General features: G+C 37.3%; 1 protein-coding gene across 4 annotated transcripts in view; it reads left to right on the top strand.

Moving 5' to 3' along the window:
• The window catches only part of LOC144965007 (uncharacterized), a 76,064-nt gene that overhangs the window by 15,156 nt on the left and 33,524 nt on the right, over positions 1-27,384 (top strand). For 3 of the 4 annotated variants that reach the window (XM_078899856.1, XM_078899854.1, XM_078899853.1), the window contains exon 3: positions 21,605-21,782. In XM_078899856.1, coding sequence (XP_078755982.1) covers positions 21,607-21,782 — 176 coding nt within the window. In that variant the 5' untranslated portion in view covers positions 21,605-21,606. Of the gene's footprint in view, positions 1-1,703; positions 2,254-21,604; positions 21,783-27,384 lie in introns of those variants that run through there. The other variant, XM_078899855.1, reaches the window with a different exon arrangement.

Here is a 27,384-nt window from a genome sequence, read left to right as displayed (position 1 = left end):
GGGTGCCAGTTCCAACAGCCCCTTTTCCAACGACAGCAATCCCCCAACCCCCGGGCCCCCCATTCAAGTCAATAGAACTCTCACTTTGTTGACCTTGTCGATCAACCGGCAATTTAATTTCAGCGTTGTCAATTTAGCTATTTCAAGATTGAACCATTTGAACCTGTCATTGCCATCATTATTGTTTTCTTTGGTTTTCTGTCATTGAAGATGGTTTTACCATGATGATGATATCTAATGTTGTTGATTTTCACAGTTTATTATTATTATTATTATTATTATTATTATTATTATTATTATTATTATTATTATTATTATTATTATTATTATTATTATTATTATTATTATTATTATTATTATTATTATCATTATTATTATTATTATTATTATTATTATTATCGTCAATATTATTATTATTATTATTATTATTATTATTATTATTATTATTGTTATCGTCAATATTATTATTATTATTATTATTATTATTATTATTATTATTATTATTGTTGTTATTGTTATCGTCAACATTATTATTATTATTATTATTATTATTATTATTATTATTATTATTATTATTATTGTTATCGTCAACATTATTATTATTATTATTATTATTATTATTATTATTATTATTATTATTATTATTATTATTATCATTATTATTATTACTATTATTATTATTATTATTATTATTATTATTATTATTATTATTATTATTATTATTATTATTATTATTATTATTATTATTATTATTGTTATCGTCAACATTATTATTATTATTATTATTATTATTATTATTATTATTATTATTATTATTGTTATCGTCAACATTATTATTATTATTATTATTATTATTATTATTATTATCATTATTATTATTACTATTATTATTATTATTATTATTTTATTATTATTATTATTATTATTATTATTATTATTATTATTATTAATTTAAGTGTATTCCTCTTAGTGCAATCCTCTGCTGGTGTCTGGATGAGAATTTTAGGTTATCTCAAACTATGTACACTGATAGTATGCTCTTGGAATCTACATCTGTTCCCTATTTGAACTAATTCCCCTTTGTCTTTCTTTTTCTTGGGTCCCTAAATTGTAAATCTATAAATTTCGGAGTATCCCATTTTCTTCCTCTTTACTGGCGCTGATATAACATAAATATGTCACCAGCGCCGAAAAACTCATAAAAACAAACAAAAACAAAGTTTATAAATAAAGAGTAAGAATAAACTTGAGGGTCCCGATAGCTCAGTTGGTAGAGCACTCGCTTCACACGCAAAGGGACCAAGATCGATCCCGGGGGCAGTCGATATATTTTTTCCGACCTCCCCCTTGTCCAACCAGCAGTAAATGGGTAGCTAGATCTTCCGGAAAGTACTTTGAAGTAGACTAGCGTCCTATCCAACGAGTAGCAAGCAATTGCTATTGTCCGTTTTATGCTATAAAAACCGGGATAAACCCCGGCTCATAGGCCTTACGGCTTGAGAGAATCAGGTTTACTATACAATCACATAATACTCTTCTGAGAGAATTGGACACATATGTAAGTTTTCCGACAAACCCCTTTTATGAATTGTCATAGGTTTCAAAGTTGGCATGCCTGTCGTTCAAGCAAAGATACAGACAGAGAGGGGAGGAGAGAGGGGGGAAAAGATTTGTGTCTCCTTTCTCTCCCTATCGATCATGTTATTTCCACTCAATGAGAAGATAAGCGTGAAAACGTCTCGCGCAATCAAACCCAGTGGGCAGTGACATTTTATTTATTATAACACAATTTAACGTTCAAGAGTTGCCAAAGTGAAATTGGAAACTTTAGACCTTATATTATAATTATCAAACGTCAGATTCTGATGGTGGCGGTGAAATGATAATAAACATTGGATAACAGATTTGGTATCGATTTATCGGAGATCGATCAGCGATTGATAGGGTTTGAAGGGAGGAGGAGGAGGAAGACCAGCGTGAATTGCCGCCGGCTTCTCGCTGCTTTCACGTTCCTCGTTCATTCACTCTCTCATTCTCGAATAATTCATTCATTTATTTGAGACTCATCTGCCCCTGTTGCTAGTCGTAGTCAGTTTATTGTTTTGTGTTGTTTGGTTTAGGTGATAATAATAATAATAATAAATATACTGGATGTTGTTGTGGTTTTGTTATCATTTCTAATTCTATCTGGATACGGTGGTGTTGTAGGATAGTTATTGATAGTATTAATTTGTAGCATGACAGGATCAACAGGTAAGATAAACATGATAGTGCGATGTCATTGTTGTTAAAAAAGCATTCAGAGTGGCGTTTAGCAACGATCCATTTCTTTATAATATTGTGGTTGATGTCAAACAACTTAGGTCTTTGTTATTGTATTTGTTTTTGCTGTTGTGTTGTTGTTGTTGTTGTTATCGCTGCTGCTGCTTCTGTGTTTGTTCGATCAGCTCTTACGACATTTCTAACAACATTGATGCTATGCACAAGACTAAATTACTCACATCATCAGTCAGCCGGAGGTGGCAGCGAGGCTCAGCGGTACGGTCTTTGCTTCGTACCCAAAAGGTACCGAGTTCGACTACCCGCCTCGTTGTGTGGTCTTGAGCAAGTCACCCAGCCCTAGCTCACTTTGCGGCGCTGCACTGCGGCCGACGCCTGGGTTATTCCTGTCTTCCCTTGGAATAGACCCTAAAGACACATATCCTCTTGGGAATGAATAATGGGAATTTTATTTTATTTTTTTATTTATCATTATAACGCACCAACACTCAAAACTATGTGTAGCCTGGCTTAAACGTTTGCCGTCTGATCGATTTAATGTAGTGAAAAGTAATAACAAAAATGGCTGGCTAAAAACAATAACAAAGATCCGAGTGACTTCAGTTTCGTTCCATCTGTTGATGCTTTGCGTTTAGTTTTTAAAAAAAACATAACATTCGCCAGCCGGATAGAATGTACTAACACACAAAGCAATGTGTAACCTTAAACGGTTATAGTCTGAGTAATACAATTTAGTGAGAAACAATAATAAAGAAGTGTATGACGTCAATTTTGTTCTATCTATAGATAGTATGCGCTTGGCTAAGAAGCTCATAACATTGCCATCCGGAAGTATAACGGACCAACACACAAAACGGTGTGCATCCATGAACGTTTATGGTCAGGTTAATACAGTTCAGTGAGCATTACTCATAAACGCGGATGGCAAAAAACAATAACAAAGACCTGAGTGACGTCATCTTCGAACTATCTATAGCTATCGTTAACATATAGATAGAACGAAGATGACGTCACTCCGGTCTTTGTTATTGCTTTTTGCCATCCACGTTTATAAGTACGTCTCAGTAAACTGTATTAACCTGATTATAAGAGTTCGTGGTTACACATAGTTGTGTGTGTTGGTCCATTATACTTCCGGATGGCAATGTTATGAGCTTCTTAGCCAAACGCATACTATCAATAGCCTGACACAAGAACCCATTAGGACTTATCTTTTGACGTCATTTTTTAGGTTTGTGCAGCATTTGGTGAGTTGTCGTTAGTAGAGTTCAAGGAAACAAGAGATTCCATTGGTTGAACTGTTGAATACAACTCACGATTTGTTTTCTTTTGTGGTCAAAGACTTGTCTTTTGACGCCATTTTTTGGTCAGTGTCAGGGTGTAAGTTCACGATGACTACGATGACACTAGGACTTATATTTTGATGTTATTTTTGGGTTAGTCCACCGTATTTGTCCGAAGCCATCGTTATGTTATAGCCTGATACTGAAATCCAAAAGTACTGGCAGTTTGACGTCATTTTTTGGTTTTTGCACCGCCTAGTGAGTTGTCGTTAGTAGTGCTCATGGAAACATTGGCTGAACTGTTGAATACAACTCACGATTTGTTTTCTTTTGTGGCAAAAGACTGGCATTTTGACGTCATTTTTTGGTCAGTATCAGGCCATCACTTTATGAAGGCTACGATTTGTCTTTGTCTAATAAATCGAGGCTTATAATTCATACTTATCTATAGATAGTATGCAGATGACGTCACTCAGGCCTTTGTTATTGTCCGCGTTTGTGAGTTGTTCTCACTAAACTGTATTAACCAGACTATAAAAGTTCATGGTTCCACAGAGTTTGTGTGTTGGTCCGTTATACTTCCGGATGGCAATGTTGTGAACTCCTTGGCCAAGCGCATTCTATCTATATATTTTCCTTCGAGCTTCAAGCAGCAACATTTTCATTTGAAGTTAGCACACACAGCCTTGTGAGTTGTCAGTCATGCTCAAGGAAAAAAGTGATTCCATTGATTGAACGGATGAATACAACTCACGATTTGTTTTCTTTTGTAAATATAGACTTGTCATTTGACGTAATTGATGGGCTATCAGTTTACGAAAGTTAAAAGTGTTCACATGCTGATTTACCCGTAGTTGTGTGTTGTGATAACTGTTTATTTATTGTTTTGACGACAAGAACAGGTGGTTGATTGATTAAACACCTCCCACCCCCACCCCCTTTTCTTCACAATGGCTTTGATGACTCGTGGTCAGACCCTCTGCTTCTAACTTCTTTAGTTCCTGGTTCACCCGCCTTCCCCCCCCCCCCCCCCCCCCCCCCCCCCCCCGTTAAACCTTAAATGGTTATAGTCTGAGTAATACAATTTAGTGAGAAACAATAACAAAGAGGTGAGTGAAGTCAATTTTGTTCTATCTATAGCTATCGTTAACATATAGATAGAACAAAGATGACGTCACTCAGGTCTTTGTTATTGCTTTTTGCCATCCACGTTTATGAGTACTTCTCAGTAAACTGTATTAACCTGATTATAAGAGTTCATGGTTACACATAGTTGTGTGTGTCGGTCCGTTATACTCCCGGATGGCAATGTTGTGAGCTTCTTAGCCAAGCGCATACTATCTATAGATCTAGCCTGACACAAGAACTCATTAGGACTTATCTTTTGACGTCATTTTTAAAAGGTTTGTGCAGCGTTTGGTGAGTTGTCGTTAGTAGAGCTCAAGGAAACAAGAGATTCCATTGGTTGAACTGTTGAATACAACTCACGATTTGTTTTCTTTTGACGTCATTTTTGGTCAGTGTCAGAGTATAGATAGTATGCAGATGACGTCACTCAGGCCTTTGTTATTGTTTTTGCCATCCGCGTTTGTGAGTTGTTCTCACTAAACTGTATTAACTAGACTATAAAAGTTCATTGTTACACAGAGTTTGTGTGTTGGTCCGTTATACTTCCGGATGACAATGTTGTGAACTCCTTGGCCAAGCGCATTCTATCTATAAGTTCACGATGGCTATGAAATGTAAATGTTGCTGCTCGAAGCTTGAAGAAATAAATGATAATGTGAAATTGAATGTAACCTTCAATTTAATTACAAAAACAGATCTATTTTTGTAATTAAAATGAAGCTTACATTCAATTTCACATTATTATTTACGATGGCTACGATGACACTAGGACTTATATTTTGACGTCATTTTTGGGATAGTCCGCCGTATTTGTCTTTGTCTAATATTGAAGCTTATAATTCAATACTTACTATCTATATATTTTCCTTCGAGCTTCAAGCAGCAACATTTTCATTTGAAGTTAGCACACACCGCCTTGTGAGTTGTCAGTCGCGCTCAATGAAAAAAGTGATTCCATTGATTGAACGGTTGAAACAACTCACGATTTGTTTTCTTTTGTAAATATAGACTTGTCGTTTGATATAATTGATAGGCTACCCGTTAACGAAGGTTAAAGTGTTCACATGTTGATTTACCTGTAGTTGTGTGTTGTGACAACTGTTTATTTATTGTTTTGACGACAAGAACAGGTGGTTGATTGATTAAACACCTCCCACCCCACCCCCTTTTCTTCACAATGGCTTTGATGACTCGTGGTCAGGCTCTCTGCTTCTTACTTCTTAGTTCCATGTTCACCCCCCCCCCCCTTCCCCCCGACAATGGCACAAACTTTAGTCGATGGCAAAGTACTCTTTACTTTCTTTTTTTCTCACCGCACTCAGTATATATATATATATATATATATATATATATATATATATATATATATATATGTGTGTGTGTGTGTGTGTGTGTGGGTGGGTGTGTTTGTGTGTGTGTGTGCGTATTGGATTCGGCATAAACATTCTTCCTCATTATACACCCGAGTGCGGTGAGAAAAAAAGAAAGTATATATATAAATGTGTATATTCTTTTTATTTCTTGACGACACAGCATAACTAACGAGGGAAAATCACGACGCGAAATCTAACAATAGAACATACATTTGTGGGAAACGGGAGTTTGTTTTTGGAACTTTTATTATTTATTTCACGGTTTGTTAACTTTGATAAAGACTTTCTTAAGTTGTAAACAGTTATAGAGTGAACCTTACCGTGTACTGAAAAAACATAACAAGTTTTTAAAAATATTTTTGTTCAGGAAACCTGTGATTCTGTTTATCAATAGATCACAACAAAACCCAAGACTCAATGCGAACACGTTTTTTAGCGTAGCCTTTGTTTATTTGTAATGATGCATTGCGTTTAGTTAAAAAGCTCACAATATCTGCCAGCCGGATACAACCTACTAACTCACAAAACTATGTGTAACCTTGAACATTTATATTCGGATTGATAGAATTTAGTGAGAACTACTCATAAAATGGCTGGCTAAAAACAATAACAAAGAGCTGAGTGACGTCAAGTTCGTTCTATCTTTCTTTCTATATTTTTTCCTTCCAGCTTCAAGCAGCAACATTTTCATTTTAAGTTAGTGCACGCCGACCGCCTTGTGAGTTGTCAGTTGTGCTCAGGGAAACAAGCGATCCCATTGGTTGAACTGTTGAATACAACGCACGATTTGTTTTCTGTCTGACAATGAATTTTGACGTAATTTCTTGGTCAGTGTCAGGCTATGAGTTTACAAAGGCTACGGTCAGTGCGTAGCCATCGTTAACTTTTAGCCGGACACTGAGATCCACTTGGACTTATATTTTGACGTCACTTTTTAGGTTTGTTCAGCGGCCAGTGAGTTGTAGAGCTCAAGGAAACAAGTGATACCATTGGTTGAACCATTGAATACAACTCACGAATGTTTTCTCTTTTGTGGCCAAAGACTTGTATTTTGACGTCATTTTTTGGTCAATGTCAGGCTAGAATTTTACAAAGGCTACAGTCAGTGTCGGGATATGACCTTTCGAAGTCCCAGGTTTGAGAGGTTTTTGCCAAGATAAAAGTCCTTTAAATCGATCGATATTTGGAGGACGAGTTTTCTGTCCAAATTGTTAAATACGAGTTTCTTCCAGAGTACGACAGTTATCTGGTTTAACTTTCTCCTTACCAGCCATTTTCAGGATTTTCCCCAAAACTTCACTCAAACATAATAGTAGAACGTTCTAACGATAAATAATTTCTTTAGCAAAACATGCTATACAACACACTGTTTATTATCTTTAAATGTTATGCTATACAAGAGAAATTTGAATTAGAAAACTGTTGGTTGTATCGTAACAAATGTGACGATTTTCCTATAGTTGGTAAGGAAAGGGTTAAGGAAAGAATGTAAAACGAAGAAATTCAAGTGTGTGAAAAATCGGCCAACGGAGGGTGAAAAGACGGGGTCAAAACAGCAATTATTTGGGGCAATTTGGTCCTTGGTTCAATTGGCAATTATCGACCTAGAGTGAAAGCAAATATTGATTTTTACATTGTTAGACTAGACTAGCGATTCTTCATGCTATTTGCTTAGCAAGTCTGTAAGTTGACAAGTATATAGATAGAACGAGGTTGACGTCACTCAGGTCTTTGTTATTGTTTTTTTCCATCCACGTTTATGAGAAATTCTCACAAAACTGTATTAACCAGACTATAAACGTGTAAGGTTACACAGTTTTGTTTGTTGGTCCGATATACTTCCGGATAGCAATGTTGTGAGTTTCTCATCTAAGCGCATACTATCTATACGTTGGTCAAATGAATGGTCTCTATTTTGAGTGACTTCGAGGAAAACAATCTTGTTAGACTAAATTTAAAGACACTTTCAAAAGAAGGAACGAAGTTGACGTCACTCAGCTCTTTGTTGTTATCGGTGCTATTCTTTTCGCTAACATACTCACAACATCCGCCAGCCGGATGTAACGTGCGAACACACAAAATTATGTGTAATCTTAAACGTTTATAGTCTGATTGATGGAATTTAGTGAAATCTAAATAATAAAGAGCTGCGTGACGTCAATTTTGTTCCCTCTATATTTTGACATATTGTTTGGGATTAGTTCAAACTAAATTATATCAATCAGACTATCAACGTTAAAGGTTAAAAAACAACCGTTTTTTGTGTTAGTATGTTTGATTTGGTTGGAGGATGTTATGAGTTTTTTACCCAAACGCATAGCATCAATAACGTGTGAATGGATTGATATTAGTGAGTGACATTTGAGTGACACTTCGCATCAAATCGGTGTTATGCCACAGAGGTCAAGATGACGGAAAGCGAATTTTAAGTATGAATGATCGGAAAAGTAAAATGCGGCTACGTGGTCTAGTGGTATGACACTCGCTTTTGGATCGGAAGGACCTGGGTTCGAGCCTCGCTCGGCGCATAGTTGAGTTTATGTGTTGGTTTGTGTGAGTTTCTTAGCCAAGAACTCATTTTACATCTGAGTATTGTGAGAGAATGTGAGTAAAGAGCCTTTTCCAAGGACTCAACTATGCGCCTAGCGAGGCTCGAACCCAGGACCTCCCGATCAGAAAGCGAGTGTCATACAACAAGACCACATAGCCGCACAAGGACGAATGGAACAAGGAAGAAAATAATTAATCATAACTCAAAAAAAAAAAAAAAAAAATCGCTTGACGCCTTTGTAATCTTTTGTTATCACAGATTTATCAAGTTATGTGTTACACTGCAGGATTTGCAGTCTTAGTGGTAAGACGATACATTGCAATGTGGGAAGATAAAACAAGTATGTGTGTGTGTGTGTATATATATGTGTTTGTGTGTGTGTGAGTGTATCTGTGTGTGTTTGAATCCGTATTTGTGTATGTGTGTGTGTGTGTGTGTGTGTGACTCTGTGTGGGGAAGGGGGGGGGGGGGGAAGGGAAGATCGATCAATTTTGCTGATTGAAATACAAGCCGTACGCTTGAACAAACACACTGATTGGCCCTAGACTTATACCATTATCTTATACTGTATCTATTCACACCTACGTACACATATTTTTGCAGGTCTGATCACCGAACGCAATTATGGGCTTGATTTAGAAATCATTGTTGTAAAGGGACAGTGTGGCTCATTGGTACGGTCTTTGCTTCGTACCTGAAAGGTACCGAGTTCGATCATCCGCCGCAAGCTGCGCTGTGTGGCCATAGCAAGTGACCCCCCCCCCCCCCCAGATCAATTTGCGCTGCGGACGCCTGGGTTATTCCAGTATCCCCTTGGAATAGACCCTAGAGACAAATGTCCCCTGTAGGATGAATAAAGGTATTTTAAAAAATAATTATGGACATAATTTTACGTCGGTTTGAGAGTAAGTTCCATGTCACCAATGGCCTCATATGGTTATCAGATCTGCAAATAAAATAAGTAAATAAATAAAATAAAATTCCATTTATTCATCCCATAAGGGCTTTATATTGGTGGAAAAAATCCCCAATAAAAATGTGTCTCTCGTGCCACCCCCCCCCCCCACCCCTCCCACCCCTCCCACACACACAATTGAATAGATTATTACAACAATGAGCCCAAAACCATTTTGCTTATCAGACCTGCAAATAAGTTCACATCGAACCAATCCCTTCAAATTGTGCTCTCCCACCGTGTAACAATCAAACAATTTATAACTTATCACCCATGAAACGTTATGCATTAAATTGTGTGTTTACACAGTTATTATTGTTATTATCATTATGTGACAAACTGAGAGGTTTTATGCTGTATTTAAAAAACACAATCAGTGGGGGTCCGAATTTAATCGTCTCTCCAGGGATCAGAACATGGGCGAATTATTTCAAACCCGAGTCTTTTAGACGTTAATTGGTTTGCGTAATATGATTGATGTCAGTTTCTCAGCTGGTTTATTTTGTTTTTGATGAATTGGTGTGTCTTTTGTTACGTATGGTTGGAAATGGGTGTAGAAATACGTGGTTCAAAAGAACAAAAACATTTTTGTAGGTGGTCGAGAGAAACAGAGAGAGAGAGAGAGAGAGAGAGAGAGAGAGAGCGGGAGAGAGAGAGACAAAAAAGAGAGGGAGAAAGAGGGAGGGAGAGGGGGAGGGAGAGAGAGGGGGAGAGAAGAGAGGAGAGAGAGAGGGGAGGGAAGAGAAAGAGAGAGAGGAGAGAGAGAGAGAAGAGGAGAGGAAGAAAAAGAGAAGGAGAGATAGAGAAAAGAGGATATATATATATAATATATATATATATATATATATATATATAGGAAGGGAAAGAGAGGGAGAGAGAGATAGAGGGGGAAGGAGAGAGGGAGAAAAAAAAAGAGAGAGGGAGTGAGAGAGAGAGAGAGAGGGGGGGGGGGGAGAGAGAGAGAGGACACGCAAGCAAACGCATAAAATCAACATAAACATTGAATAAACAATGTTCACACCTAAGTTGAGTCAAACTGAGTACATTTTTCTTCGTGAAGTCTTCCTTTAAGTCTCAGGTTTGATAGTTTTGCCAAGATGAGGGTCATTCAAATCGATTGATATTAAAAGGACGAGTTTTCTGGACAATTTTTTAAAATACGCGTCTGTCCAGAACACGGCGGGAAACTGATTAAAGTATTATTTCTGTTTGCTGTGACGTCATTTTTCAGAAAAGTGTACTCAGTTAAACTCTGTGAAATTCTTCAACCCAGGTGTCAACATTATCTATAAAATGTTTATGTTGATTTTATGCGTTTGTTTGCGTGCGTGTTTGAACGTTTGAATGTGTTTGCTCGTGACAATGAAGTGGGGAGAGAGAGAGAGAGAGAGAGAGAGAGAGAGAGAGAGAGAGAGAGAGAGAGGGAGAGAGTGAGAGCGAGAGAGAGAGAGAGAGAGAGAGAGAGAGAGAGAGAGAGAGAGAGAGAGAGAGAGAGAGCGAGCATTCTGATAAATTCTTGCTATTTATTGATTCAATAATTTACTATCGTTTTACTTTATGTGTTAAAAACGTTGAAGGTTTGACTTAATGACAAATTTTATGAGAAATTTATTGTTGTATTATGATTTGGTTACACCAACCTCAAAATAATGTTAATTCCGTTATATAACTATTCATTTTCATTCCATACTTTTCAGCAATTAACCATAATAAATAACCAACTCATACACAATCACACACACACACACACACACACACACACACACACCTACACAAATACCCTTTCTCTCTCTCTTTCATAAATAAACATACAAATACATTCACACACACACACACACTCTCTCTCTCACACAAACATAGAAAAAAAACCCCACACACACACGCGCACATACACACATACACACACACACTTACACATTCAATCACTTATTTGTTTACGTGAATATGAGTGATTGTCGTTAATTTTAATGGAATATAGAAAATTGATAATTCCCCTTGTTTTTGTAATTTGTGGGCCATATAAATATAATATAAAGGACATATAATAAATGTTATGTAACACAACTATTTTCGGAATAAAACATCTAGAATCAAAACGGCAGGGCACGTCAAGACAATTAATTCTACCGTACTCTGGAAACAAAAGTCTGGGACGCGAAGTCCCAGGTTTGAGAGTTTTTGCCAAGATAAGGGTCATTTAAATCAATCGATATTTGAAGGACGAGTTTTCTAGCCAAATTTTTAAATATGGGTCTTTACAGAGTACGGCAGAAATTAAATGAGGTGGTGGTGGTGGGGGGAGGGAGGGGGGGGGGGTTGTGAGATGGCAGGGTGGATACGACATTTTACTTTCTCTAGATGTACCTAGCTTCAATTTTGACACCCGCTGTCGGCATCTTGTATTTTCTTTGAGCAAAAAACTCAAACCCTATTGCTCGCGCTGCGGTCCTGCACTACGGCTAACGCCACGTTGACCTCCGTTTTTCCACTCACGATAGACTTTTAAGAAATTTGTTCCCAAAAGAACGAAGAATAAAAGAAGTCCATTTGATCCATTTTCCAATCTCTCTCCCATATTTCCAGCCAGCGGAGGTCATTTTGTGGGATATCAGTGTCTCTTTGCGACTATAGTTCTCTATAATGAACTATATATATATATATATATATATATATATATATATATATATATATATATATATATATATATATATATATATATATACATTTTTAAAAGTCGTAGTTCTGAGTCTGGTGATATCCTGTCTGTGATGTCGTTGATGTACTGTAGGTTCAATAATGGACCCAATACACTTCCTTGTGGTAATACCGGCATTGGGTCCAAAATCTTGTTGTCCACCACTACTCTGTGCATCCTGTCTTTCAAGAAACACTATTACACTTGTGAAGATTGCCACGAATATCGTCATGCTCAAGTACTTTTTAAAATAGTAGGTTTTGATGAAGGACTTTGTCGAATGCCTTGCTGAAATCTAGTAAGATATATGTATTACCACCCAACAGGTGATCTAAAACAGTAGCTAAGAGCAGCGTTGCGTAAAATTCACTCAAACTGTAAACAATTTTGGTTATTATTGATTTGGCAAGCAGAACGATTTTTACTTACTGACTTAAAGCTTCCTGGTTTCGGTGTCATTCGACTTCGCAGCTTCGGTCGTTTCTCATGCTCTTGCGGTGAATATTCTCCAATTAATTGTCTTTGTCTTGTGCCTTTTCTCCGATGTTTGATAGCTCTGCCAATGTTCTCTGATGTTTGATAGCTCTGCCAGTCTTGTTAATCTGGTTTTGTCATCGGCTTGTTTCGCATTGCTAATATCGAGAGTATCGAGTATAACACACACTATTTAGAAATATGTCGTAAATAGAACGAATTTGAGTCAGAGAATCTAAACTCAACAAAAAAAAGAAACAATACTCAGACATAAAGAAACATTGAATATTCCATTCAATAGGGAAGAAAATCGTGACATCACACCCTCTACTCTTTTGGTTCCTAAATCATTGGGATTGTGTATGTAACCAGTCCTTCGGAGTACTGATAATGAATAGGTTACATAAATGTGGCATAACTATTTCAGTAGCAAGAAGTATCGGCAGATTCTAAGAATTACAGGACGTAAAAGAGCGTGGATGGATGATCTTTATTGACGACCAGCATAATATATTATTTAGACTAGACAAGATGCTATTACTCTGAAACCAGAATGTCAATTACACAAAGTATATTTATCCAGTCCCCCCGATCGAGTGGTTTTACACTTCAAATGAAATAGGAACCGGAATTTTTGACATCACACTTTTGTTCCCCATTTCTGCCATCGAAAGTTGGTTCCATATAGATAGAACAAAGATGACGCCACTCAGGTCTTTGCCACCCACGTTTATGATTATTTCTCACTAAACTGTATGAACCAGACTATACAAGTTCATGGTTACACATAGTTTTGTGTGTGAGTCCGTTATACTTCCGGATGGCAATGTTGTGAGCTTCTTAGCCAAGCGCATACTATCTATACATAACCCTGTGTGCAGGTGTAATGCCTAGATGTGCGTTTGTTGACTTATGACATGACCTTTCCAGTAGAACACGCCTGTCATTGCATTGTAATGTACACACTCTTTCAACTCTGCTCTGGTTTGTGTAGTGTGTTTCCTCTGGTTACTCAAAACATGTCATTAGTCCGGTTAATATCGGCTGTTCCACGACAAACAACTTTTTTCTCAATTATGATCAGAATGCTATTATTATTATTATTATTATTATTATTATTATTATTATTATTATTATTATTATTATTATTATTATTATTATTATTATTTTTATTATTATTGTTATTATTATTATTATTATTATTATTATTATTATTATTATTATTATTATTATTATTATTATTATTATTATTATTATTATTATTATTATTATTATTATTATTATTATTATTGCAAATCTGAAGGGGAAAATATTGCAAATCTGAAGGGGAAAATATATACAACAGTTGTAAGACCAGCAATGTTATATGGACTAGACAGCAGTTACAACAAAGAAACAAGTAGAGAAGTCATCAACGATCAAAATCGATCCGGTAATATTAGTCTGTAGGTGCGCGCAAATGAATCTGGTAATAGGGCGGCCAGATAGCGATTTCCCACATCAAAGGAGCGATCATTAAGTCCGAGCAGATATTATTATAAATAATAATTTGAGTCAACGAATGATACAATTGGATTCAATAGTCTGATGTCACGCGCCCGGCAACGGCGGCCATCTTGGTTCTAAACAAAGAAAATCATTACTTTTTATTCTTCATGCTGGCTAGAACTTTTCATTCCCTTTTCATATGCCTTGTGATCAGAATGTGTAAAAGTCAATACATGATCAAATTGATGGGGTTTTTTACCTCTGGATACGCGTTTAAGCTCGCCGGGGAAATATTTCATTCGGCGTCAGCCATTGTTCCGATAGTTTAGAGCCAGTGTTACTAAGTTACCATACGTCATAAGGAAGGAAGTGACAGTACGACTGTTGAAGACTATTACCCTTAATTCAGAAAAGGTTTGCAAGTTACTCGTATAGATAGAATGCGCTTGGCCAAGGAGTTCACAACATTGCCATCCGGAAGTATAACGGACCAACACACACACTCTGTGTAACCATGAACTTTTATAGTCTGGTTAATACAGTTTAGTGAGAACAACTCACAAACGCGGATGGCAAAAACAATAACAAAGGCCTGAGTGACGTCATCTGCATACTATCTATATTCATCTGTAATATCGCCCAGCATGCGTCATGTCTCGTTCTTTATGTTATGTGCCGCTGTTGGTCAGAGCGTGGCCTTCGTAAAGTTATGGCCTGATACTGACCAAAAAATGACGTCAAAATGCCAGTCTTTTGCTACAAAAGAAAACAAATCGTGAGTTGAATTCAATAGTTCAACCAATGAAATGACTTGTCTCCATGAGCTCTACTAACGACAACTCACTAATGACGTCAAACTGCCAGTCCTTTTGGATTTCAGTATCAGGCTATAACATAACGATGGCTACGGTCAGAGACCCTTTGTAAAGGACTTGACGTCATTTTTTCGTTTTGTGCAGCGCCTACTGAGTTGCCATTAGTAGAGCTCAAGGAAACAAGTTATTTCTTTAGTTGAACTATTGAATACAACTCACGATTTGTTTTCTTTTGCGCCAAAGACTTGTCTTTTGACGTCATATTTTGGTCAGTGCCAGGCTATGAGTTAAAGATGGCGACGGTTGGACACAAGTAAACTAATGGTCAGTATCGGTGACACACACAGTCCTGTAAGGGCTTGACCTTAATCCCTGACATCAAGTATTGATGCTATGAGTTTAGGTAAAATACCCGCCAGCCAAATTGAACTTACCAACACACAAATTTATGTGTAAACTTGAACGTGTCTTTTCAAATTGATATATAGATAGAATGCGCTTGGCCAAGGAGTTCACAACATTGCCATCCGGAAGTATAACGGACCAACACACAAACTCTGTGTAACCATGAACTTTTATAGTCTGGTTAATACAGTTTAGTGAGAACAACTCACAACCGCGGATGACAAAAACAATAACAAAGGCCTGAGTGGCGTCATCTGCATACTATCTATACTTTTGTGAGAACTAATCACCAAAACGGCTGTCTAAAACCGATAACAAAGAGCTGACTGACGAACATTTAAAACTTTCTATTAATGCTATGCGTTTATGGAAAATACTCACAACATCCGCCAGTCAAACTGAAGACGCCAAAACCCAAAACTATGTGTGATCATTTATAGTCCGATTGTCAGAATTTTGTGAGAACTAATAACTAAAATGGCTGTCTAAAAACAATAACGAAGAGCTGAGTGATGTCAATTTCGTTCCTTCTATAAACGTTATAGATAGTTCGAAGATGACGTCACTCAGGCTTTTGTTATTGTTTTTGCCATCCAGGTTTGTGAGTTGTTCTCACTAAACTGTATTAACCAGACTATAAAAGATCATGGTTACACAGAGTTTGTGTGTTGGTCCGTTATACTTCCGGATGGCAATGTTGTGAACTCCTTGGCCAAGCGCATTCTATCTATAGGTTACACACAGTTTTCTTTGTTGGTATGTTTAATTTGATAGCGACTATTGTGCCGAAACGTTTAGTATCAATAGATAGAATGAAGATGACGTCACTCAGGTCTTTGTTAATGTTTTTTGCCATCCACGTTTATGAGTAATTCTCACTTAACTGTATTATCCAGACTATAAAAGTTCATGGTTTCACAAAGTTTTGTGTGTTGTTCCTTTATACTTCCGGATGGCAATGTTGTGAGCTTCTTAGCCAAGCGCATACTATCTATTAACCAGACTATAAACGTTCAATGTTACACATAGTTTTGTGTGTTGGTCCGTAATACTTCCGGATGACAAGGTTGTGAGTTTTGTACACAAGCTCACACTATCGATGCATACTTTTTTTTGACAATCAGAACACGGTCTACAACACAGTGTTGAATCTTTATAACAAGAAAGTTATCTTGGTTGTAGGTAACGACTGTGAGGATTTTCCTTTGGTTGGTACGAGGAGGGTTAAGTAATCACATCGAGTTTACCGCACTCTTTAAAAAAATTTTTAAAAAATAATGAAATAAACACGTATTTAAAAAACTGGTCAGAAAAATCTTCCTTCAAATATCGATCGATTATAATATCCCTAATCTTATCAAGAGGTGGATATTAATTCAGAAAATAAAGTGGAGCAGGCACTTATGTTGATAACAACAAGAAATGAAGTGAGTATGAAAGTGCCAGAAGACAATAGAGAATAAACATTTATTCCCCATCGCCGCGAAATTTATATTCTCTATTGTCTTCTGGCCCTTTTTACTCACTTCATTTCTCATCTTATCTAAAACACTGAAACCTGGGATTCACTTGAAGTCCCAGGTTTGGAAGTTTTTGACAAGATGAGGATCATATTAAAAGATCGATTCTTGAAGGAGGAGTTTTTTGTCCAAAATTTGAAATACGTCCGGAGTTTATTTTTTCCAGATTTGACGACATGCATGTTATTTTATTTGGTGGAGTTTTCTTCCGTAGTCGATCCCATCCATTCTCGAAAAACTCTTTTGTATTATGATCTCATTTTGTAGCAGACGATAATGTTGATGCTACTGTTGAAAGTCTCCATGAAGAATGTCACGGAATACATGACCGTTTCTAGATTATGATACCTCTCGAAAACCCGTATGTTTGGGTTTATCGAATACATTAGCAAGAATGCCAGATCTGGGATATAACAGATTAGAAATATAACCGATATTGATATTATCATTTTAATTAGTTTTTTCTCCTTTTCCATTTTGGAGCTGGACATAGCGGAACTCTTTTTAGACGAAGTTTCATTTTTTGATGTTGAATTTCCGTCAACTGGTTTTGACTCTAGCATGTTTCCATGCACCTTCCCCGTTTCCATGGAGCTCCGCCATGTTTTTGAATGTTGAACACGTGACGCGGTGATGAGAGCACAAATCAAAACTATGCCAACTGATCCGAGAGTTAATGTACCACATGACGTCAACAACGTATTGCCAATCAGGTTTTAACACGAGCACAATGCGTGACCTATTTACGATAGGATCGTACTTATATTTTAACTGTTGTTTGATGAAAACTGGAGAGCAACTTGCCAAGAATCACACAAAAATGGACACTATGATAATTATGGAACGTTTTGGTGAAAGAATAGTCTTGACTTTGAAAGGAAACACCACACATATACATCTTTCAAATGCCACGTATGCAGTTATGGTTCTCGTGATCTGGGCAAACATTAAATGGGGCCAAAAGGCTCCCACGGAATATTTGGAGGGTTAGATATGATCAAAGTAAAACAAAAGCTGATATAAATCATTGTGATGGCCACATGACACACAAATCTGAGATGGCAAGGCCTAGGAGATTGACGGCGCCGCATTCTTTGTGAGCTCCTTGTTTGATGAAGACAATGATGTTGATGACGTTGGCGACGATCTCAAAGATGCTTGTCAACGCACCCAGTAAAGCAAAGATTAGCTGGAGCATATTTGCAAGATTGTTACTAAGCGTCCCATCTCCAAGGACGCTTTTGTTAGAATGAGTTATAAAGCTGTCCTCATAGGATGGAAGAGTGTTGTTCAAGTTACTGAAGGCCATATTGATTTTGATAAATGTTTACCAGTAGAGGCATGGAAACAGAAATTGTTATACACAATCTTTTTCTGAATTCTTTCTTGTAAAATATCTTGATTTAAAAAGTCGAATTAAGACTTAGATGAAGTTAGATTATGGAGCCGAGTGGCTCAGTGGTATGCTATTTGCTTCGTACCCTAAAGGTACCGATTTCGAATACCTGCTCGCCGCGCTGTTTGGCCTTGAGCAAGTCACCCCGACCCGCGCACTCTGCAGCGCTCCACTGCGGCTAACGCCTGGGCTATTCCAGCCTTCACTTTTAACAGACCCTAAAGAATAATCCCCTTGGGAATGAATAAAGGAATTTTTAAAATTTATTTTTAGAGAGACATTAATTTAGCTTCAATGACAATTTATTTGAATAAATCGAAAGAAAACTATAATGTTGATGAGTTTTATGAGTTAGAATATTGTTTAATCATTTATTGTGTCAGGTTAAAGCCAAACGGTAGCATCGGATAGAGTATGTCACTGGTTGACTCTCACAGAATGAATGATTCGCCAATCTTGACGTTTACATCTTTGTTGTAGTAGAAATACAGATGTGGTCATTGACATAGTTATGTAGTTTATTTATAATCGATAATTCCAGATGATTGATCTCAACATTGTCGTATTGCTGTTCGATTTTTACGATGATCCAATTATATAATATTATGACATAAAATATCTTGGGACATTTTTCTTTTTACAGTTTGCCATACAATAATGATATTATTAATAATGATGAATAATTGAGTTCAAATTACAGACTTATTGATTGTAAGTTCCTTTGTGATATGACAATGAATACTATTTGAATGTTTCCAGTTGAATGATTATCCAAGAAAATGAATAATATTATATCGAAATTTAACGGTTGCCGATATATTTATACATAGTAATGGATTCAAGATGATTGACAGAATTATATTCTGTTACCGTTTACCAAATCAAAGGCGTGAACTAATTCCCGTCTTATACAGTCAAATAATAATAATAATAATAATAATAATAATAATAATAATAATAATAATAATAATAATAATAATAATAATAATAATAATCAAAATAATCATCATAATAATAATCATAATAATAATCATAATGACGATGTACATTTAGTATAGATATATAGAACGAAGTTGACGTGAGTCAGGTCTTTGTTATTGCTTTTTTTTCCATCCATGTTTGTAAGTAATTCTCACTAAACGGTATTAACCAGACTATAAAAGTTCATAGTTTCACATAGTTTTGTGTGTTGGTTCGTTATACTTGCCGATGGCAATATTGCGAGTTTCTTAGCTTGCTATGTAATTGAATCTCAATGCGATTTACAATAAAACTACAATTCATTGAATAATAATAAAGTTATGAACCACAGCATAATAGCGTGACACAAATGGCATGATTATATACTAAGGTCTATGAGTAAAGCACATCCTATCATGCCATTATCAAATAGCAATCCACGTCGTACTCTGGAAAAAACACGTATTTATAAATTTGGCCAGAAAACTCGTCCTTCAAATATCGATCAATTTAAATGACCCTCATCTTTGCAAAAAACTCTCAAACTTTGGACTTTGCAAAGTCTTGATTTAAGTCCCAGGTTTGAGAGTTTTCTCTAAGATCAGGGACATTTAAATCGACCGAGATTTGAAGGACGAGTTTTAAGGCCAGATATTTAAATACGTGTTTTTCCAGAGTACGCAGTGAACGGGTTCATATGTTAGAGCTTCATGGTGTCTCAACTCACAAAGCACCTGATGTTCGATACTTATAAATGGATAAAATTTGATCGGTGGTAAAATTGCATGTGATGGTTCTGGTACATTGTAAAGAGAGTGTGTATCAATAAAATACAAACACGGTATAGGTGCTATGATGCGTTTAACTGCAACTTGTAGGCAGTGGCGTGGCATACTTGCAGTATAAGGTGGTGCCAGAATCAGAAGAAAATGACTTAAATCATGCTATATCTGTTAATACAAAAAGAAAGAAAAAAAATTAAAGAAAAGACTTTCTCAAATAAATAAGAGGTGCTATATACCAGTTATCAGTTTTAATATTTTAAAAAAATGCTGTAATCCATTTTAAAAAGATGGAGCGGTGCCAGGCACCAAATCAACCAATATAGTCACGCCCCTGCTTGTAGGCATTTGGGTTAAACATTAGAACTGACGTACTCTGGAAAAAGCCCATATGTGTCAGTGCATGACATAATCAGTCTTAATGTGAAATTTCAGGATTTGCATTTTTTTGGCATTTTCTGAAAGAATATGCTCACCAGAGCATTTAATCTTTATTTGAAGTAATATGGTGATTTTTCATGAAGTTATGGTCAGATGTATGGGAAAGGTATCCAGCAACTTTTCTCAAATTTCATACTTTTTCAACTTGACTAGCTGTAAAAAAATATTTTGAAGTGAAATTAAGCTTTTTAATTTCCCGAAGATGTACAAAAAAGTTGATTTAATCATTAATAACAAGAACTCATTTTTTATAAAATTTCACCTTCTAAATAAACTTGGCAATATCTCCGTTCAAACCTTTTCACCATCCGACTGATTATGTTATTCACTGTAACATATTCAAATATCGACCGATTTAAATGACTCTCATCTTGGGAAAAAACAACTCTCAAACCTGGGTCTTTACCAAGACATCGCGAAGTCCCAGGTTTGAGAGTATTTTTGGGTTTTTTTTCCGAGATGAGGCAAACATTCAGTAAAAATATAGATTTGAAAAGGTGTTTATGAAACAGTGCACGACAAAGCAGACAAATACGGGGAAAAAACGTTTAAAAAGTGACTCTAATCGCTCCGAATGAAAACGTATTGATGCATTGCGTTTAGTTTAAATATGTATAACATCCACTAGCAGGTAGGACAAACCAACACACAAAACTATGTGAACCTTAAATGTGTATAGTCTGATTGATAGAATTTAGTGAGAACTACTCATAAAATGGCTGGCTAAAAACAATAACAATGCGCTGAGTGACTTCAATTTTGTGTTGCTATAGATAGAATGCGCTTGGCCAAGGAGTTCACAACATTGCCATCCGGAAGTATAACGGACCAACACACAAACTCTGTGTAACCATGAACTTTTATAGCCTGGTTAATACACTTTAGTGAGAACAACTCACAAACGCGGATGGCAAAAACAATAACAAAGGCCTGAGTGACGTCATCTTCGAACTATCTATAAATTGTTTTGTCTTTGTTCTGATTCGATGATTAATCATCTGTCTTACTTGTATTTTATTTTTCCATTCTTTCTCTTTAACTCATTCCCCCATGTCCAGTCATGAACGTTGGACAGCTTCCTCCCGCCTCCGTCGGGAAGGTCACCCACTACAGCATAGAACTGCTGTTTGAAGAGGCTATGCAGGATGCCCGAGACAAGTGTGGTAACCCCAAGGCTGCCGTCAGAATTTTCCTGGAAAGTAAAAGCTCCATAGGAGACTGGGAGAAAATCTACACGTAAGTTATTTAACCCTCTCCTTACCAGCTATAGGAAAAATCATCACATTTGTTACGATGCAACCAACGGTTTTCTTATTATGATTTCATTTTGTCATAGTTATAGGTATAAAAACTTGACACTGTGTTGCAGAGTTCATTTTTCTGAACAATATTATATGGAATATACTCGTTACTATTCTGCTTGAAAAATCTATTTTTGTGTTGGGTGGGTATGAAGTTTCGGGTAAAATTCTGAAAACAACTGGTAAGGAGAGAGTTAATATGCGGTAGTTCTACAAGCTTTATAAAATATGGGTGCAAATCGCTCGATGCCTGTAAGGTAGTGAATATATATAAACATTTATATAGCGCATTTCCAAAGCTTTACCATGCTCAATGCGCTTCGCAATAATTCATTTGTTCCCACGACAGGCCACATGGAAGTATGTTTCTATTCCACACAACGTGAGACGCCTATAAAATGTCCTTTTGAACTAACATTCTTACAATATCCGTCACTACCTACAGCTTGGTACTCAGTCAGACCGGAGTTTAGTGAAGCAATGCGTGTAAAAAAAGTATGCCCTTCTGCCACGACATCATAAGTTATCGTCGCCTCGGCATTTCATGAAGAAGTATAGATAGATAATTCATCACCCATGTTGCCCAACTGAACAAATTGGGGATTAATATTCTTGCCCAAGGAATAAAAAACGAAAGGGCCTGAAGCGGGGCTCGTACACGGGACCTTCCAGGTCACAGTGTATTGTCCGAACTACTCGGCCACGTCGCCCCCCGCGTGTAAAGTACCTAAAAACATAATTTGTCTTAAAGTATCACCCATCCAACAAGTACTTTTAAAAAGCTTGAGTTTTTGTGAAAAGAAGTGACGTCATATAGTGAGTGGTTCAGCCACCGAGCTAGAAAACTGAATTCTCTCTACAGGAACATGGGAGAAAATACTCGCATGTGTTGGACATATGTTTGATATTTCTGAAACCGCCAATACGGATTAAGTAGTTGAAATACGGTCAAAGAACTCCAATAGAAATTGAACATTAAATTGAGATTTTATATAGCGCGATATCCACTAGACGTGCTCAAAGCGCTTTTACAAGGGGTCCCTGGCCAACAGCAACACTTAACATGTAGGACGGGACATGACGCCTATTATGCAATATTATTTTTTTTTCGGACAGAGACAACGCAGTAAACGGCAAGGTACTCATTTTACACCTGAGTACGGTGAGAGAATGTGAGTAAGAGCCATTTTGCAAGGACTCAACAATGCGCCGAGCGGCGGGTGATCGAACTCGGTACCGTTCGGGTACGAAGCAAAGACCGTTCCGCTGAGCCACTCTGACCTTCCATCTACTTCAACTGTAGAGATGTATCTTCATGAACAAAAATCTGTATTGAAACTTTTCTGACCAAATCGAACAAGAAAATAGCTTTGTCAAAGTATAGAATATTAAACCAAGAAGTCCTGGCAACATTAATCTAAATCGGATTCCAATATTATTCCATTTGGTTATCTCATTGATAAATCCCTACCCCAAAACCCCTTTCATTAATTCAAACTGAATTCTTTAGCCTTATCGTGGCACAGATTTAACTATTTCTGACTCTCACCAAACGCTTTTAAAAATATTGGCCATAAAACCTTTTCTCCTTATATCTTTGGTTAAAAAAACCCACCCCTGCCCCCAAAAGAAAAAAAAAGAAAAAAGAGGGAAAAACAACTGGATTCAAAATGGTAATTCATCGAGATTAATTCGACTTCGATAATTAAATTTAGAAATATAGAATAAAATAAAATCCCCTGTATTTATGCCCAAGAGGAAATTTTTCTTTTGGGTCTATTCCAAGGGAAGTTCATTAGTTATGAATCAAGGTGCTAGAGGTGCATAAATGATTCAAGAAGATGGAGAGAGAAATAAAGGGAGTAAATGTCTCTTATATAAAAGTGTTTGTTTTCTATTGTTCCCCTTTTTTTTTTCACTCACTTTAGTTCTCTCTCCAAACAACATTTCGTATGTATGCTGTGGGAGGTGTTAGGTTTTGGCTCTGTATGACGATAATTATCTATGTCCTCCTTTGGCAGAAATGTTTTCTAATTGACCAGTAAATTTCTCATAACTGTCATAATTTCTCAAGCTGTAGGGGGAAAGAAGGAGGGTGTGGAGGGTGGGTGGTGTGTGTATGTGTGCGCGCGTGTGTGTGTGTGTGTGTGTGTGTGTGTGTGTGTATGTGTGAGGTGGGGTTGGGGTGGGGATTCTGTACCCCTATTATTATATGTTGGACAATATATGTGATTGACTCTTGTTTGATGGATTGCCTATATTATTAGTCCTTCATCAAATGCCTCAGCGACGGTATCTAATGATTAGCAGAAGGCGTAATTTTCTTCTTTGTTTTTTTTTTTAATGTACACGAAAAAAAAATGACTGGGTGTTTGAATCCAAAAGTCTCGAGTCCAACGTCACTTGAGTCTGAGAATCTTTAACAAGTTGGGAAGGGGTGAAAGGGGGGGGGGGAGGTAATCGTAATCGATTGATATGTGGAATCAAAGTTACTTCTCTGGACAAGCTGGAAAAGTGTAATGCTTTGCCAGTTGTCCATAGATCGACGAGTTTCGCACACAGGTATAAATAATTGTCCAGCGATTGAAGTCGGTTGTCCGATAGAGTTTGTTTAGTCCTCAAATACCTGGATATGATTTCCAGTAAGTCTGTGTTCTCTGATATCATGTCAGATATTATACGATATTGTAATGATTCGGGGGGTCACCAAGGGTCAAGGTTTTCGACTTGGGTTGGGATAGGGTTGGGTGATTTACAGGGCTGTACTTTTATAGAACTCGTGAAGAAGAGTTCTACGAACTGAAGTCATGGTACTTTTTCGGTCTCGTTAAAAAAAATAGAGCGTTTATATAGCGCAATATCCACTAAAAGTGCTCAAAGCGATTTATAAGGGGTCCCTAGTCAACAGCAACACTTAACATGTAGCACGGGACATGACGCCTATTAGGCGATATTACAATTTTTTCGGACAGACAACGCTGTTATCGGCCAGGTACTCATTTTACACCTGAGTACGGTGAGAGAATGTGAGTAAAGAGCCTTCTCCAAGGACTCAACGATGCGCCGAGCGAGGCTCGAACCCAGGACCTTCCTATCTGAAAGCGAGTATCATAGCACTAGACCACATAGCCGCACAACCAGTTTAACCAGTCAACTGCCGTACTTTGGAAAGAAAACTCGTCCTGCAAATATCGATCGATTTAAATGACCCACATCTTGGCAAAAACTCTCAAACCTGGGACCTCCGGAAGTCATGATTAAAGCCCCAGGTTTTAATTAAAAAATGGACAATATGAGGGTGAATTTAATCGGTCAATATTTGAATGACGAGTTATCTGGCGAAAATTTTAGACACGTGTTTTATTTCAGAGTACAACAGTCGTCTTCTTCTTCTTGCAGCTTATCCCGCAGTATGTATGGTTGCCGTAATGAATACCTAATTTCCATGCATCTCAGTTCAGCGCATCATCTTTCTCCAGGCTCAGTTCTTTCATATCATCCTTTACATTATCCCACTATCTAGTCTTTGGGCGTCCCTTTTTCCTCTTTCCCGCTATTTGTAAGAGTACAACCGACTACAACAGTAATCCTGGGATATGATAAGCAATAGTACTCGATAAGAGCCAGGCACTCATTCCTAGTAGAAATACTTAGGGAAGGAATTGACACAGACTTAACAACGACATGAACATCTGTACTGCCGTAACTTTGAAAAACCCCATATTTTAAAATTTGGCCAGAAAACTCATCCTTCAAATATTTATCGATTTAAATTACCCTCATCTTGGCAACAACAAAAAATCTCAAACTTTGGACTGTATACAAGACTTCGCGAAGTCCTAGGTTTGATATTTGTTTTGGACAAAATGAGGGTCATTTTAATCGATCGATATTTGAAGGAGGAGTTTTCTGGCCCAAATTTTAAATACGTGTTTTTTTCCTGGTCAACCAGTAAACCATCTCTTGGCATCTGCTGTATAATGTTGAAAATTTTGACTTATTCTGTCACATCCGAATTTGACGCATTTATTCTTTAACGAAAAATAGGGTTGCGGGTCAAAATTGTTCCGTACTGCCCATGTTAAATTTTGGCCAACGAGCACAGAAATACTGTCAAATCCAAAAATAGAAAACTATATTTTTTTTTCAGTTCACAATACAAGTATGTAACTTGCAAACCATTAAAAAACAAAGAATGGGGGTAATTCTATCACTCGTTGACTCAAATGACCTAATGATCGGTCATTTGATATTGGGAAAGTACCATCTGGCCATCATGTTGCCAGATTTAGATATTATTATCGGACCGAGTTTGATGGTTGACGACTCAAAAGAATCGTCTTCATATATGTTAATGTCCACAATACAGTGCAACGTAGTATATTAATTAAAATAGAGGTATGCCTATTCGTAATAACCTTTATTTTCCGGCAAATATTGCGGACTTTTCACTAGTTAGGTTAAAAATATATAGAGATCGATCTTTATTTGAAAAAGAAACGAAGAAGTAGGTTTGCTGTAAATCATGTTTACAATGATAATGACGTGCAGTTCGAGAGGTGTTTGACGGTTTCTGTGTTTAGAATTGATGGGATTTCTTCAGGAAGTGTGTTCCTGTCTACAATCATTCTAGGATTGAATGAGAATTTCCGGTAGTTTGAGAGTAGTAGAGAGTGATACTTGAGTTATGAGCCTTTCGCGTCTCTGTCATGGGACTGGGACGCCTCGGCTGCCTCAAGTAGGTCGTGCTTTAGGTCTAACTAACGTTGCCGACCCGAAGCAATTGTCTGCAGTGCCTTACTCACTCACTCAATCCTTTCCGGCCTGCTGGCACTTGAAGCGATGCAAGGGATCTCCACCTGGTCCTGTCAGCACTTATTCTTGGGGCCATCTTGAGGGACAGACCTCCCTGCTTTAGGCCCTTCTTCTTCTTGAGGCGGCCTCGCTTCCTCTTTCCTTGGGGTGTCCATTTGAGATCCTTCCTTATCAGTGTTTCACCAGGTCTGTGACAGACATGCCCCAACCATTGCCATCTTCTCCTTTTAATGAGATTCTCCAGAGACACCACTCCTGCAGTTCCTGGAGATCCTCAGTGGTGTTTCCGGTTCAAATTGGGTGACGCCTCTTAGCTCCGGGAATTTTTTCTTTAGATCTATTCCAAGGGAAGACTAGAATAACCCAGGCGTCAGCCGCAAAGTGAGCTAAGCCTAGGTGACTTGCTCAAGGCCACAGAACGCGACGGGTAGTCGAACTCGGTACGAAGCAAAGACCATACTGCAGAGCCTCGCCGTCCCGCTGAGATTGCGGCTATGTGGTCTTGCGGTATGACACTCGCTTTCAGATCGGAATGTCCTGGGTTCGAGCCTCGCTCGGCGCATAAGCTGAGTCCTTGGAAAAGACTCTTTACTTTACTCACATTCACTCACCTTACTCACGTGTAAAATGAGTTCCTGGCCGTTAACAGCACCATTTCTGCCTGAATATTTTTTTATATCGCCTAACAGGCGTAATGTCCCGTCCTACATGTTAGGTATTGC

Source organism: Berghia stephanieae, chromosome 2 (assembly GCF_034508935.2).
Source record: "Berghia stephanieae isolate SIO BIC M18660-M18661 chromosome 2, UCSD_Bste_1.3, whole genome shotgun sequence".
In the NCBI taxonomy this organism is placed as follows: domain Eukaryota; kingdom Metazoa; phylum Mollusca; class Gastropoda; order Nudibranchia; family Aeolidiidae; genus Berghia; species Berghia stephanieae.
The sequence above is the reverse complement of the archived record's forward strand: the minus strand, read 5'-3'. Positions and strand labels throughout refer to the sequence as shown.